Raw genomic sequence first — 14,863 nt, forward strand, 5'->3', positions numbered from 1 at the left:
GTGGTCTAAACCACTGAGCCTAGTACTTGCCAATCAGAAGGTTGGTAGTTCGAATCCCCGTGACGGGGTGAGCTCCCGTTGCTCAGTCCCTGCTCCTGCCAACCTAGCAGTTCGAAAGTACGTCAAAGTGCAAGTAGATAAATAGGTACCACTCCTGCGGGAAGGTAAACGGCGTTTCCATGCACTGCTCTGATTCGCCAGAATCAGCTTAGTCATGCTGGCCACATGACCCGGAAGCTGTACGCTGGCTCCCCCGGCCAATAAAGCGAGATGAGCACCACAACCCCAGAGTAGGTCACGACTGGACCTAATGGTCAGGGGTCCCTTTACCTTTATATTTGCTGTATTTGTGTTTTTAACTGTTTGTAATAATCTTATATGCAAATTGCTTTGGAATGATTGCATAGAATATCATTAATAAATCAATGAGTAATAATAACAACAATCATATTGAACTCGGTGGGGCTTATCTCCAGGCAAATGGGGTCAGGACTGTAGGCTTTGTCACAATTTTCTTTTGGGACATTGAGGCCAGGCTGTGAAGCATCCCAGCATTTGAAACATTTTCTTCCACCCAGAGGGAATGAGTAAATAACTGTATTTTCTGTTGTTTAAATTCTTACGGTATATTTCTAGCACAGAGAAGAACAACAAGTGTCCTTTTATAATGTTATAGTGTCTTTCTCTTGACTACAATGTGAAAGTTTAACTAGAACGAAACAGGTGTGCTTTGGCTCCATAAATTTCAGAACGAGAACAAGGAGTTGCATTGGGGGGGGGGGGCTTTGCTTTAGCTCCGCTACAGACATCTCCAGAAGGCCACACTCTTGTCTCGAAGCTATACTTTCCATTATTGTTGCCGCTTGCAAAACTTTGGATGGAACAAGTTTTTCTAGCAAAAGAATACAGATTTTTATCTTTAATGGTGCTTGAGCAGCCTATCATTTGGCTTCAGGAAACAGCTTCCTGGTTCTAAACACTTGCGAGTGGAGTGGCTGCCAGACAGTCAGCTTCAAAGGCTGGCAGTAGAGACTGCTGTTGCTGAGTCTAGGGAAGGGATTTTGAAATGCTGAGAGCTGCAGAGGATGTCAGCATGGAACAGGAAGCCTTGGGTTCTCAAAGTGGTGAAATGGTCAGCTGGGACATCAATGACATCAAGCTCCCCAAGGTAGGTATATAGAATTCCAAGAGTCTTGTAGAAATTGCAGCTACTCTAAAAACCATCATATTCTGTCATTATATTATAATATATTATTGATTTGCTTACTTGATCATTCATTTGCATAATTCCATCAGTGTTTGCACAACAGATAATACCTCTTTGCTGCCATTGTGCTTTATAATTCCCTTGCAGTTGAAAACTCTTGAAACTCAAGTCAGAAGTTCAGCAGTATTAGCTCAGCCTGGATAGCTCAGTTGGTTTTAGCATGGTGCTGATAATGCCAAGGTTGCAAGTTCAATCCCTGTGTGGGACAGCTGCAAATTCAGGCGGTTGGGCTAGATGATAACAATATTACTTACTGTTTTTATTTCTTTACTATATTATTTATTTCTTTAAGTCATTTGTATACCGCTAAATTATTTGTAACTCCAGGTGGTGTATATTTTTAAAAATCCACAGCCAACAGGGTGATGAAACAAATAAAATCATAAAACCTGAGAATTTTAAAAAAAAGATTATATCCATCTCAAAAAAGAAATTCAATGTGACAAACGAAGCGAAACAACAGCAATTCAATGTTTAAAAGTCATGGGTGGTAATCAACTAAGTTTTACTCAGAGTAAACCCATTGAAATGGATAGCCCTAGCTTAGTTGTGTGCATTAGTTTTCATGGGTCTACTCTGAGTGAGTAAAATGTAGTTGCATGCCACCCAGTATGCCACCCACTTTTACTTATTACAACAGTAATAAAAAAAACACCCATGTTACTATGACAATTGTCAACAATGATGATTTCTGGAAACAGTCAAAAGGCAAACTGTGCTTTAAACAAAAAGGCTAGAAAAGGAAAGATTCATCAAAAGTTTTTGAAGATTCAAATTTTTGCCTGTTACCTAAAATGAAAGAGCAACAGGTCCTAATGGATTTTGGTGGGGAGATTGTTCTGCTGTAGGGTGGCTGCAACTGAGTTGAATTCATTTGGTCAAAATGGGTTTGGCGGTAGCTTGAATGAGATTCCCAGCAAAGGTTGGTCATTCGGCACATATATCGTGTTACCTTCTTTGACTGCATGCCACCAGGGACTTCTGGGCATTGTGCAAGCCTCATGGAGGCGCATGAAAATGCACTCATAACTGCTCAAAACTGAAATATTTTTAAAATACGTCTTCAATTTCTAAACATTGTCAAATAAAACATATATTATAGCATTATTAGACTGTAATTAGAGCTAAATGTTAACAGGGTAACTTAAGCTGAAGTTGCAACAGGAATTTGATAGGTGTTATTGACAAATACGTTGTGAGGTGTTATTGACAAATATGTTAAGAGCCTTTGCATCACACTCATTCCAATGGCAAAAGAAATTAAGTCCTGTGAAATAAAAAGTTAAGGAGAGAGAAGAAAGTGAAAAACCCATTGAGATGTTAAAACCTATAGGATTTGGTTGGATCATGCCTAGTATAGAAAACAATCCTAGCTCTATAAGTAGACTTTGTTCAAACAATATCTTTGCTGTGGGAGTAATGAGTGTTGCCTCCAAAGACATCTTGTGGTTTCCATGCAAAATTCTCATATTTATGGTAGATCCCAATCAGCTGTAGCACATGCAAGCTGGAGTGTTTCATCCATGTTTACAACCATCCATGTCACAGAAACCATAAATTTTCATGATGTCAACTTGTGGTTAGATAATAGTTGACAATATCTGAGATCCAACCACTAGCAAGCCACGGTGCCATGAATGGATATACAGGTAGCTATATTTTTCTAAGAGTTTCTGTGTCAAAAGTTGCCAGAACAGATATAGTACTTGATCATTTTCCCTGAATTTATTTCTTTATTTGATTAGATTTCATACCCACTCTTTATCATACGGTCCCAGGTTGAGTGGCAACAATAAAAAATGAAATTATAAAATAGAAAAGCATAAAAAATTGAAAACACTTCCACATATAAAAACAATACAAATATTTAAAAAGAATTCCACGTTTAAAAATAGTTCTAGTACACCAGTGGAACTGGGGTAAAGTAAATTGAAAAAGTAATTTGTAATTTTTATGCAGGTGATCTTGAAAGGGAGAAAAGCCACCAGAACTTGCGTGCTATTTCTTTCCCTCTTTTTTCTATCAAAAAAATCTTCCAAAAGTCAAACACTCAGATATGAATGGGGAATGAATGACCAGTCCCCTCTGTGATGTGATCAGTTCAGCCCATTCATAAGAATGCACATTTGTCCCAAGGAGATATCTCTGATGTTATATGTGTAACCTTCAGCACAAATCATGAACAATATGCAAATATCCACAAGCAAACAACAAGCATTGTTGCTCTCCATATCTGCCTGGGTTCTCCTGCTCTACAGTACTTTGAAGATAGAGCAGGACTGCTCTCCTTTAGAATATGATCAGCTGTAGCACATTCCTATTGGAGGAAAACCATCAGTTTTGTCCCAAGAGACAACTTAGATGTTCTGGAATTAGGCTTTTGCTTCATTGACACAAATTGTTGAGTGTTATGCAAATGTGCATATCCAAACAGCAAGAATTGATATCGAAGCACATTCTTTTCCTCAAAGAATTCTGGGCACTGTAGTTTACCCCTCACAGAGTTACAATTCCCAGCAACCCTCGACAAACTACAGTGCCCAGAATTCTTTGATGGAAAGAATTATGCTTTCAAGGCAGAGTGTATATGCAGCCCTTATCTGCCTCGGTTATCATCCTCCATGCTGTTCTAATTAAAATGATATGTACCTTCAGCCATTCATCAGCCCTGAATGTTTATAAAGTTTTATTGACATTAGGCAGAGACCCCCTATGTTATTTTAGACATCTTCTGAGGCTTTTTTTCTAATTTCAGCAAGTCTACCCAGACATATAATTTAGTGACCTACCTTCGTTTGAAAAGTTTAACTTACTGTGTCTGTCGTTGCATGATAATTATTTTATGTGTAATTGTTTTCTTTATAGTTTTGTGGGTTTCAGTGTTTCGTCTACAGTATTATTATGCACATCTCTTCAAGAGCAGTTTCATTGAGCAGTTTAGAAATATTTCCAAATTAATTACAGTGGTATCTTGGTTCTCAAACTTAATCCGTTCCAGAAGTCTGTTCCAAAACCAAAGCGTTCCAAAACCAAGGTGCGCTTTCCAATAGAAAGTAATGCAAAACGGATTAATCCGTTCCAGACTTTTAAAAACAACCCCTAAAACAGCAATTTAGCATGAATCTTACTATCAAGAGCACTGATCCATAAAATGAAAGCAGTAATCGAACTGTACTATAAAATAAATAAGACAGTATTGTAGATGATAAAAACTAAAAATAAATATTTTTCATACCTGCACTGATGATAGTCATTGTTTGGATGGGGGGCTTTTATCCATTTCCGCAGTCACACAATCAATCAATCAATCAGTAGCTGAACTAGGTTTCACACAGTCATAAAAACAAATTAACCAAAAAAGCCTCAAAAACGCAAAATACCGGTAAATAGCAAAAACAAAAGTGCCAAACTCAATCCGTTCTGGAAGTCCGTTTGACTTCCGAAATGTTTGAAAACCAAGGCGCAGCTTCTGATTGGTGCAGGCAATAGCCAACAGCCACATTGGATGTTTGGCCTCTGAAAAACGCTTGAAACTGTAACACTTACTTCCAGGTTTTTGGTTTTTCGGAACCAAGGCTTTTGAAAAACAAGGTACCACTGTAAATGAATAATGGTCATGCACAGCCATGTGGAATCTACCATGAAATATAGAAGAATATTCAGCCAGGTTAATATATTTGCTAGGGCAGAGGGGAGCAGATAATTGTTTCTGCAATAAATGTAAAGTAGACTTAATAAATGCAAACAAATAAGGGAGCTCTGTGTTGCAGACTTGATTCATAGTCTTTGAATTTAGGTCGTGTGGCGCGGACTTGTTTCCTAGCTTTGAAACATCACATTCTTTGGGTTCCTTACAGGACGTGAAACAAACAGATTGGTTTCAGGAATGGCCAGAGTCCTATGTAAAATGCATCTATAGCTCTGATGACAAAAATGCTCAGAGGCACCTAAGTAGCTGGGCAATGAGGAACACCAACAATCACAACTCGCGCATCTTAAAAAAGTCCTGCCTCGGAGTCGTGGTCTGCAGCAATGATTGCTCAACTTCAGATGGGGGAAAGATGTATCTGAGGCCGGCTATATGTGACAAGGCCAGGCAAAAACAGCAGAGTAAGTATGCTTCTTTGAAAAGGGCTTACATTAGACTTCTTGCAGTTCAATTTGGGTTTCCGCTGCCACAAAAAAACATCTACTGGGTAATCCTGGTTCAGAACCTGATTTGCATTAGACTAGTACATCTCCAGCCACACGTTGGAAGTATCACATTGTGAAGTACATATACTGTATTTTTTGCTCTATAAGACTCACTTTTTCCCTCCTAAAAAGTAAGGGGAAATGTGTGTGCGTCTTATGGAGTGAATGCAGGCTGCGCAGCTATCCCAGAAGCCAGAACAGCAACAGGGATTTCTGCTTTCACTGCACAGCGATCCCTCTTGCTGTTCTGGCTTCTGAGATTCAGAATATTTTTTTTCTTGTTTTCCTCCTCCAAAAAACTAGGCGTGTCTTGTGGTCTGGTGCGTCTTATAGAGCGAAAAATACGGTAATTGTAGGGATGGATGGATATGGCCTTTCCCCCCCTCTCTCTTTCTCTTTTTTCCAGTTCACATTTCGCCTAATAAACACATTTTGCAAGTGATTTTCTTTCACAAATGGATGCATTTTTAAAAGTACACTTTCCCCTTATATAATATACGTGCATTTTTTTTAAAAAAAAGGTACACTGAGTTTACTTTAAAGTAAGTGAGCCTAGTTTACAAGCTGATCCTGAGTATTCTTACTTGAACATGAGCCCTGTGTAATTCAGTAAAACAGATCTGCAGGTGTGTACAGAATAGACTATGTACTTGGAAGGTAAAGATTAGGACAAAAATGAGGACAATCATGAAAGAAAGATTGTGACACTCATAGAAGATAAATTAATTTCTGGAAGTCTTAATTATTTGATGAAATTTTGGGGAGAGAATATTCATGCAATCTTCTAAATGGAAACTTTCCCAAAAGAATTCAATTTATTTGGGGCAGAAAGTGAATTAGTTCCAGTAAGGTTAATATTGTATCTATATCTAATTATAAGGATCATATATTGGTCCTTTACTGAGGAATACCAAAATTATTCAGGCTAAGTGAACATGTATATTTTTTTGATGGTGTAATAACAAACATAAGAGCTTATAGTCTAAGGTAATAAGCACACTCAGAAAATCTCAATAAAATCAAATGGGACTTTATTTCAAGTAGAGGTAAGTAAGGTTGATCAAGATATTATACTGCAATTCGAAGCTGAGAATCCTACAGCACAATCTAATTTCTACACAGAAATATGTTCCATTGAGTTCAATGAGACTTACTTCCAGGTAAGGGGACATAGGTTCACAGCCTTAGACAAGTTTGGGTTTTGTGTTTCATTTGTGCCTACAGCACATTTCACTTTCCAAAGATATTTTACCTGGACACAAGTCCCATTGCATTTGTTGGAACGCGGGTGGCACTGTGGGTTAAATAAACCACAGAGCCTGGGACTTGCCGATCAGAAGGTCGGCTGTTCAAATCCCCGTGATGGGGTGAGCATCCATTGTTTGGTCCCTGCTCCTGCCAACCTAGCAGTTCGAAAGCACATCAAAGTGCAAGTAAATAAACAGGTACCGCTCCGGCAGGAAGGTAAACAGTGTTTCTGTGCGCTGCTCTGGTTCGCCAGAAGCAGATTAGTCATGCTGGCCACATGACCCGGAAGCTGTACGCCGGCTCCCTCGGCCAATAAAGCGAGATGAGCGCTGTAACCCCAGAGTCGGCCACAACTGGACCTAATGGTCAGGGGTCCCTTTACCTTTACACCTTTGCTACAAGCAGAGACATCTGCTGTCAATAACTCAACATGAAAAGAGTATATTGTACCCTACACAATGAACTTCTAACATGACATAATCTTAAAACCAAGTTCATTCAAAATAAAATATTTAATGGTACACTTGTTTCAGGAAAATCGTGTCCCAACTGCTATGGGCCCTTGAAGCTTATTCCCTGCCGAGGTCATGGTGGATACCCTGTCACAAACTTCTGGAGACATGAAGGACCATTCATATTTTTTCAGGTTGGTAACAGTATCTGATTTATTCAAGGCAAGCCTGCTGTTATAGCTGAACTGAGCTTGGAAGATGAGCAAACCAGGAAATGTTTCACACTGAGCCAAAGAGAGTATTTAAATTGTTAGTGAGGTATGACACCTCAGGTAAGGGGATCCACAAAAGTTAACCAGTTGGCCATGCTTATACATAAAAGCAAGCCTTTTTTCCCCAGCTGGAACTCTCTGGAACTCAGTTCCGGCACCTCTTAGGTGGGCGCCATTGCCATTCTAAGAAAATAAGGGAGGTGTTCAGGATGAGTTTCAACACCTCTAGAAAAATAGCATTGCATAAAAACAACCATTTTAAACCATACCAACTGCAAAGGAACTAAGAAAGAGAAACATGAAAATAGTAGGCACATGGAACATTCTCAGCTGAATCCATGAAAACATCTGCCTCAGTTTTTTGAACCAGATGGTCAAGTCCATAGCACATGTCACATTTCCATTACTTACACATTTACTCAGAAGTAAGTCCCACTAGGTTCAATGGTGTTTACTCTTAAATAAATAAAATAACAACAACCACTAGTAGTATTATTAGTATTATTATTATTTTGTATCCCACCCAGCCACTCTGGGCAGCTTCCAGCAGAATATAAGAAAACATAACAAAGTATCAAACATTAAAAGCTTTTCAATACAGTCGTACCTTGGAAGTCAAACGCAATCCATTCCAGAAGTCCGTTCGACTTCCAAAACTTTCGGAAACCAAAGCGTGGGTTCTGATTGGCTGCAGGAAGCTCCTGCAGCCAATCGGAAACCACAGAAGCCTAGTCAGACATTTGGCTCCCCAAAATAGTTTGTAAACTGGAACGGTCACTTCTGGGTTTGTGGCATTCGGGAGCCAAAACGTTCAAGAATTAAGCTGTTTGAAAACCAAGGTATGACTGTACAGGGCTGCCTTCAGATATCTACGGAAGGTCATATAATTGTTTATGTCCTTGACAGCTGACGGGAGGGTGTTCCATAGCACGGGCATGACTACTGAGAAGGCCCTCTGCCTGGTTCCCTGCAACTTCACTTCTCACAATGAAGGAACTGTCAGAAAGCCCTTGGAGCTGGACCTCACTGTCCAAGCTGAACAATGGAGGTGGAGATGCTCCTTTAGGTACACAGGTCTGAGGTTGTTTAGGGCTTTAAAGGTCAACACCATGGCATGCAGAGCACCACAGCCACAAATAAGCAAAAATGAGCTATTGATATGAGCCTTGGTATATGAATATAGACGACAACTAAACATCCACATGGGAATCATCATGGAAATCATGGTAGCATTTTCCTCCAAGATAGAATTTCAAAAAGTTATGTCAGAATTCAGTCACATAACCTTTCGGGGAAAATAGGAATAAAATAGAAATAGAAATTGATAACTCAGATTATCATTCCTGTGCCTTTATAGGTGACTATGCTCTTAATTTTGACCAAGTATAAAGTTTTTTATTGCAGTCAATGACCAGTATCAGGATAAAATCACTAATTTTGTCTAGTCTATGAAGCCAGATTTCCCCTGCGGAATAACCTATTCCATACATGGATCTTTTGAGATGGTTTTGCCATTTCAGCAAATTCGGCAACCTACTTCCATTTAAATTGAAACTTTAATCTAAAATGTAATGAGTTGCCTGAAGAAAGCCTATGCTATGCTATACATCCAACGAGACAGGCAAGCCATTTTGGATTCTACACCCCTTGTCTTGAGAGCATTGTGTTGAAAACTACCTTGTGGTTTTATGCCCCTATGCCTTCTTCACTTGCTGTTATAAAGTCAAAGGGGGCTCACGATCATCCAAGGCCGGAAACAAAATCGGAAGCCGAAGCAAGACGATCGATACAAAAAGCACACGCCCCAAGTTCTCCGAGACTTAAACGGAGCAGAGATGCTGAGGTAAACGCTTGTTTTTTTAACTACCAGCAAAATGTCTGCCATTATGGCAGGTGGATTGAAGGAGGGTAATGAGGACTGCAAGAACCCCTGTGCTGTGCAGTGTGTCAAGTGAGGGACCTCTATCAATGAGGGCTAGGCAGGTTTCTCCCTCACTGTTGCAGTATACTCCCAACTGCAGTGGTGTACTATTCTCTCATCTGAATGAATAGCAACCATTCAATCACATGGAAAATAGTAATTTGGGGATACCATGTGGTAGAGTGGGAGCTCTCTACCCCTGGTGACTCTTCATAGCCCTTTCCTGGGATCTGTTTCTTGGTCACACAGGAAAGGTGTTGAAGATATGGATATATGTTGGGATACTGGGTTTTATTCTGTAAAGTGGTACAGTATTCTGTACAGTGGTACCTCTAGTTACAAACTTAATTCGTTCTGGAGGTCTGTTCTTAACCCAAAGCTGTTCTTAACTAGAGGTGTGCTTTCGCTAATGGGGCCTCTTGCTGCCACTGTGCCGCTGGCACACGATTTCCATTCTCATCCTGGGGCAAAGTTCTCAACTCGAGATAACTCTTTCAGGTTAGCAGAGTTTGCAACCTGAAGCGTTTGTAACCTGAGGCGTTTGTAACTTGAGGTACCACTGTATAATAAAAGCCAGCATCCTGCATATATCTGTCTTTTCAATCTGACTTCAGGTTTCATTATTACCGTATTTTTCCATGTATAAAACGACCTTTTTTCCTGAATTTTTTTGTGATAAATTGAGGGTCATCTTATACACGGGTTAATATGTTAAGTAAGCGAGGGCTGGTGCTGCGGCGGTAGCAGGGAAATGTCGGAGAGGAGGCTGCTTACCAGCTCTTCCCGGCTTAGGAAGAGTAGTTGGTGAGCGGTGTATTACGGTACCAGTTCCGTCAGCCAGAGTGGGGGATCGTCAAAAAGCTGCTCAACAGCTCAGCGAACTTACAAAAGAAGCTCAACAACTGTTGAGGGCTCCCCAAAATAGGGATTGTCTGATACATGGGGTCATGTTATACATGGAAAAATACGGTACTTCACTTTTGGGGGTCTTATATGAGTACAAACAGTGTGAGAACTGTGAACCATCGTGTGTACAGTGCTTGACAGAGCAGAGGATGACAGTTCCCTGCCCCAAGGGGCTTACACTCTAAATTCAGACACTGGAGAAACAATGGAGGAAGAGAAGGGATTGGGTAAACAGAGAAGAAATACAGTAGGGGCGGGGAAAGCTGTGGCCCTCCAGATTTTGGTGGTCACCTCCACATCACTCTTGGACAACTTTTAACAGGAATGGAGAATCTTGGGAACTGTAGTTTGTTACATGTGCTGGAAATTGTATGTCTAGGAGGCAGCACCCTTAAACTGCAGCCACGACTGTTTCGGTGGTGTAAGAGTGCTTTAAAGATATGGCGCGACCCCACCACTTCCATCATCCCTGACCATTGATGATGCTGATTGTGGGATCTAGACTCCAACAACATATGGAGGGCACCAGCTTGGGGAAGGCTGACCTACTGTAACTAAGCGTCCAACTAAGCCTACTTGGCTTTTCAGGGACACATGCTTAGGCGTGGTGCATCATTTCCAACCTACCAAAGTCTTTCCTTAGACCTGTGACAGACGGTCAGGAGGAGAAGGAAGGAAAATGTTTCTGCATAGCAAATGTCTTGACAAACAGATATCTATATCAATAAAGATAGGTTGCCTGCAGGTTTTAAATTATTTTACCTAACTTCAGTCCCGTTGATCTATATTTTTGTTAATTTCAATGGGATTTTACTGCACTTTAATGCACCTGCAGCAAGTTGAGCGATCTCTCTGACATCTACCAGATGTCACAGAATACTGACTTCCGATGTGGAGCAACTTAGGGAAGGGAGTGGGGGAAATCACCCCTAAATTATGCACAAGGAAGGAGACTACCCTAGTATGTTCCATGACCTAAAAAAAAGAACAGGCTAAAATTAGATGGATTTTCAACATTTTCCTTGGAGTGTCACATTACTTTTTAACTTAGAAAGGGATGGGCTCTAAAGAATTTGCCACTAGCAAAATGTCTTCACAAAGTCCCCATACAGCAGAAGCGTGTTTTGCTATGTCTTATTTCTGCAAGCGGTAATTTACTACTAATTATCAAAATACACTGATATGGAATAATAATAATAATAAAATAATAATAATAATAAATGGCCCCAAGTGTCTTATCAGTGGCCCAATGTGGGGGTTTTTTGGGGGGGGAGGATAAAACTCGCCCCAGTTATAATCCTACAGCTGTGGTGTTCAAAGCAAATTCATTGCTCTGTGCCCAAGAGAGGTGTTTAGCAAATGACTGGTGTTTGTTCAAACCATATAGGCAAACGCTATGCCTTTGCAGACTGCCTTGAAATGTGGAGAACTGAAGTTGCGAAAGATGAGGAAAATGAGAAAAATGAGAAATTGAGAAAGACTGAAATTGATAGGTTTGGCCATCCCTAATCCAGACACAGTTTTCTAGCCACAGTGACACGTTTGTCTCTTTTCATACATTTAGGTCAAACCACGTGCAGGCAAACTAACTTTGATTTATGCAGTTGTAAAATACATGTTCTGATGAGGGGGTGCGATCCTTTTTAGATTAGAGAGCTGTTTGGCTCCCTGGGTTTCTCTGGGTTACATTGCATAGCTGCTGGAGTGGAAGGGACGGACCAGGAATCTCCGGGTCACTTGTGACAATACACTGGCAGCCAGCTTTTGCAAAAGCAGCTGTCCATGCAAGTGATTTACCCACATGAGTAATGTAACATTGGAGTGACTAATTTATAAAAAAGATCGCCCCCTTTCTTCTGCAAACTGGAAAATCACAACATGGCAATTTTCCAGTTCATGAAAGAAGAGCTCGGCACTATGAGCAGCACTGTAGAATTTGTGGTGACTCTGCATCGTATTTACTGTATAATTCCCTCTATTAGCAATGTTTTGGGGGTGAGTGGGGATTTGTCCTGTCCCCCCCCCCTACACACACATGAGGAGGGAGCATCAGCAGGCTTAGGAGAACTCCAAGGTTTGCAGAAACCCCAAAAACTTTCAGGAAAAAAAATTAGTAAGGTCTGAGCTTTCTCAGTCACTAGCCAGAGAATGCTATCTAGTGGGGGGAGGGAGGAGAGGGGATTCAATGGAGTATTCTGTAAGAGGGCTTGGCTGGCTGGCAGAACCCTGAACTGGAGCACTTTGCCCATTTGGTTGGTGCTCCTACCTGTCTCTATTATTTGTGCCTGCGGCAGTGAAGCTGAACTTGTGCGATGGTTCAGAATATCCAGTTGTTCAAGGAAGGAAATCATTTTCAGTCTAGTTTCTGTGAGGGAAGGGAGAGTTGTCAGTTTGGCTGGGATTAACAACTCTCACACAGAGGATGATCAAAGACCACTGTAGGGAAGATAACGAAGGAAGAGCCCAGAGGAAAGGAAACCGAATGAAAGATACTAAGGGGGAGGGGGATGAAGGAAAGATAAATGAGAATGAAGCTTAAGGAAAGGGATTGAAGGCAAGGAATAACTAATAAAACAGAGAGGTGACGCTGGATAAACATAGCTGTGTTAAAAGTGAGAAGGAGCTGCATGGTTTGGTTGGAGAGAAAACAGAGTGCTAGAAGAACTGGTCAACTGTCCCAGCTACTAAGTGACAGTTGAGCAAAGTAGGCAGTGGCCTGAGGAAACAAATATTCAGTTGAGACATGAAATTAAATAAAAGAGGGGCCAAGTAGAAGTGGAGCAAAATTCCCATAGATGAAGATGGGGTGAGGAACTAGTGGCCCTCCAGATGTTGTTGAATTACATTATCCCTGACTGGGGATATTGACTGGGGTTGATGGCATTCTTGTCTAAACATCTGGAGAGCTACTGCTTACTTTGCTCAGGTTCCCCATCCTTGGCCTAAGAGATAGGAGGAGCTGTGCACTGTTTGCAAGATTGAGAACCATAAGGTTTGCAAGAGAGAAAAACATAAGGACATAGGAACAGGACTGGCCCACCCACCCCTGAAGCTCGGTGAGGCAGTTGTCTCGGGTGGCAGGTTGAGGCCAGCTGTGAGGGGTCACAGATCCAGGCCTCTGAGGAGCACACAGCGTGCTACCTCCTGCATTTGTCACCTGTCTCCTCTGCTCCCACCTCCCCAATTCCATTTGCTCCTCTCTGGACTCCTTTTTTCTTCCCCACCACCTTCAGTGGACCAGGGCTTCCCTGGGCTGCCTCTGGTCCCCTCAGGTGGAGGTGGAAGAGTGCGGGTAGAGAAGGAAGTAGCAGGGGGAACGCCATTTTCTACTTTGCCTCAAGCGGTAGAATATCCTGTGGTGGCCCTGCATAGGCATGTCAGGCTAAGAGAAGTCTGCTACTTTGTGACCTGGCAACCTTAAGGGGGCAAAAAGGGAAAACAAGGTGGATGAATTTCACATACAGAGTTGAACAACCCAGCTAAAGTCCTTTAGCTGCAGCCTTCTAGTTCAATAGTATCAATCTGAGAAATTAAGAGGGCTTTTTGTTTGGCTGCATGATATTATGATGCATTTTTCTCTCTTAAGTCCCTGACAGGTGAGAAGCCAAACCAGGACACTTTGCCATTAATAGTCTCCAAACAGGAAGACCTTATGTCACAAAGTACCTTCTTGGGACAAGAGCAGGTGTTGAACGATTGCTTGTCTCTTGCCAAAGGGTACAGTTCAAGAAAATCCTCTTATCTAATAGAGCACACTCCGGACGTAGACTGCAGCAAATACCTGGACAGGTGCAAACAGATCAGAAGCAGAGAATATAGCTACAGAGGCGCAGCTGAACCCTCAGTATTTGCATATTCTGAATACAGAGAGCAACAAACCTGGAATAAGACTGTGGGCCTGGGAAGAAACCCATTGGCAGAGAAATACTGCAGCGGCTCTCCGACAGCCCTGGCGGGTCTACACTGTGAAACCCTGGCTTCCATAAGTGCGGTTGATGCAGGCATCCAGCATGCTCCAACCAAGTGGGACCCGATGGCAAAAGTTGGCTACCAGTCCTTCAGATCTAACGTAGGTACATTCGGAGGAGAAGGCATGTATGAAGGAAAGCCACACCTGCATTATAACAGCAACCACACTCCTTCCTCCTGCTGCCCGATCTCTCCAGAGGAGCCCTGCCTCATTGCAGACGCTGCCCATCACTATTACCAGAGCTCCTTGCCCCTGAAAGGAAATGAGTGGCACTTTGAAGAAGAAAGGAAATACACAAATCTGGACCACTGCAACAATGAGATGTTTTTTAACTTCTTCCCTTTGCGATGACACTGACACCTTTCTGTTGTCGCTCACCTCCTCTGTATCTCTTGGCAGTGCCACGGATTGTCTGCTATCCTGAACCTCGGGTGGTTACTTATGCTTTGTTGTTGTTGTTTAGTCGTTTAGTCGTGTCCGGCTCTTCGTGACCCCCTGGACCAGAGCACGCCAGGCACTCCTGTCTTCTACTGCCTCCCACAGTTTGGTCAAACTCATGCTTATAGTTCAGGCAAATAAAGTTGCTGATGTTGTAGTGCTGTTCCCCTCACTTTATAGAAAAGAAGGCGGATT

The 14,863-nt window shown here is 41.7% G+C and overlaps 1 protein-coding gene across 1 annotated transcript; it reads left to right on the plus strand.

Annotated features, from left to right (window-relative positions):
* Window positions 1-563: 563 nt before the first annotated feature.
* GCM1 (glial cells missing transcription factor 1) lies at window positions 564-14,829 on the plus strand. Its single transcript, XM_083431713.1, has 5 exons — window positions 564-1,168; window positions 5,125-5,377; window positions 7,243-7,355; window positions 9,157-9,276; window positions 13,847-14,829. The coding sequence occupies exons 1-5, from the start codon at window positions 1,067-1,069 to the stop codon at window positions 14,579-14,581; spliced, it is 1,323 nt and encodes a 440-aa protein (XP_083287839.1). The 5' UTR covers window positions 564-1,066; the 3' UTR covers window positions 14,582-14,829.
* Window positions 14,830-14,863: the final 34 nt, after the last annotated feature.

The sequence above is a fragment of the Podarcis tiliguerta genome (assembly GCF_965153285.1).
Source record: "Podarcis tiliguerta genome assembly, chromosome: 3".
Lineage (NCBI taxonomy): Eukaryota > Metazoa > Chordata > Lepidosauria > Squamata > Lacertidae > Podarcis > Podarcis tiliguerta.

Bases quoted from the DNA above. Each gene is read 5' to 3' on its own strand.
- GCM1 (XM_083431713.1), top strand. From the start codon at position 1,067: ATGCTGAGAGCTGCAGAGGATGTCAGCATGGAACAGGAAGCCTTGGGT. The intron at 7,356-9,156 runs GTTGGTAACAGT...GCTGTTATAAAG, and splicing joins GACCATTCATATTTTTTCAG to TCAAAGGGGGCTCACGATCA. The intron at 9,277-13,846 runs GTAAACGCTTGT...TTCTCTCTTAAG, and splicing joins AACGGAGCAGAGATGCTGAG to TCCCTGACAGGTGAGAAGCC.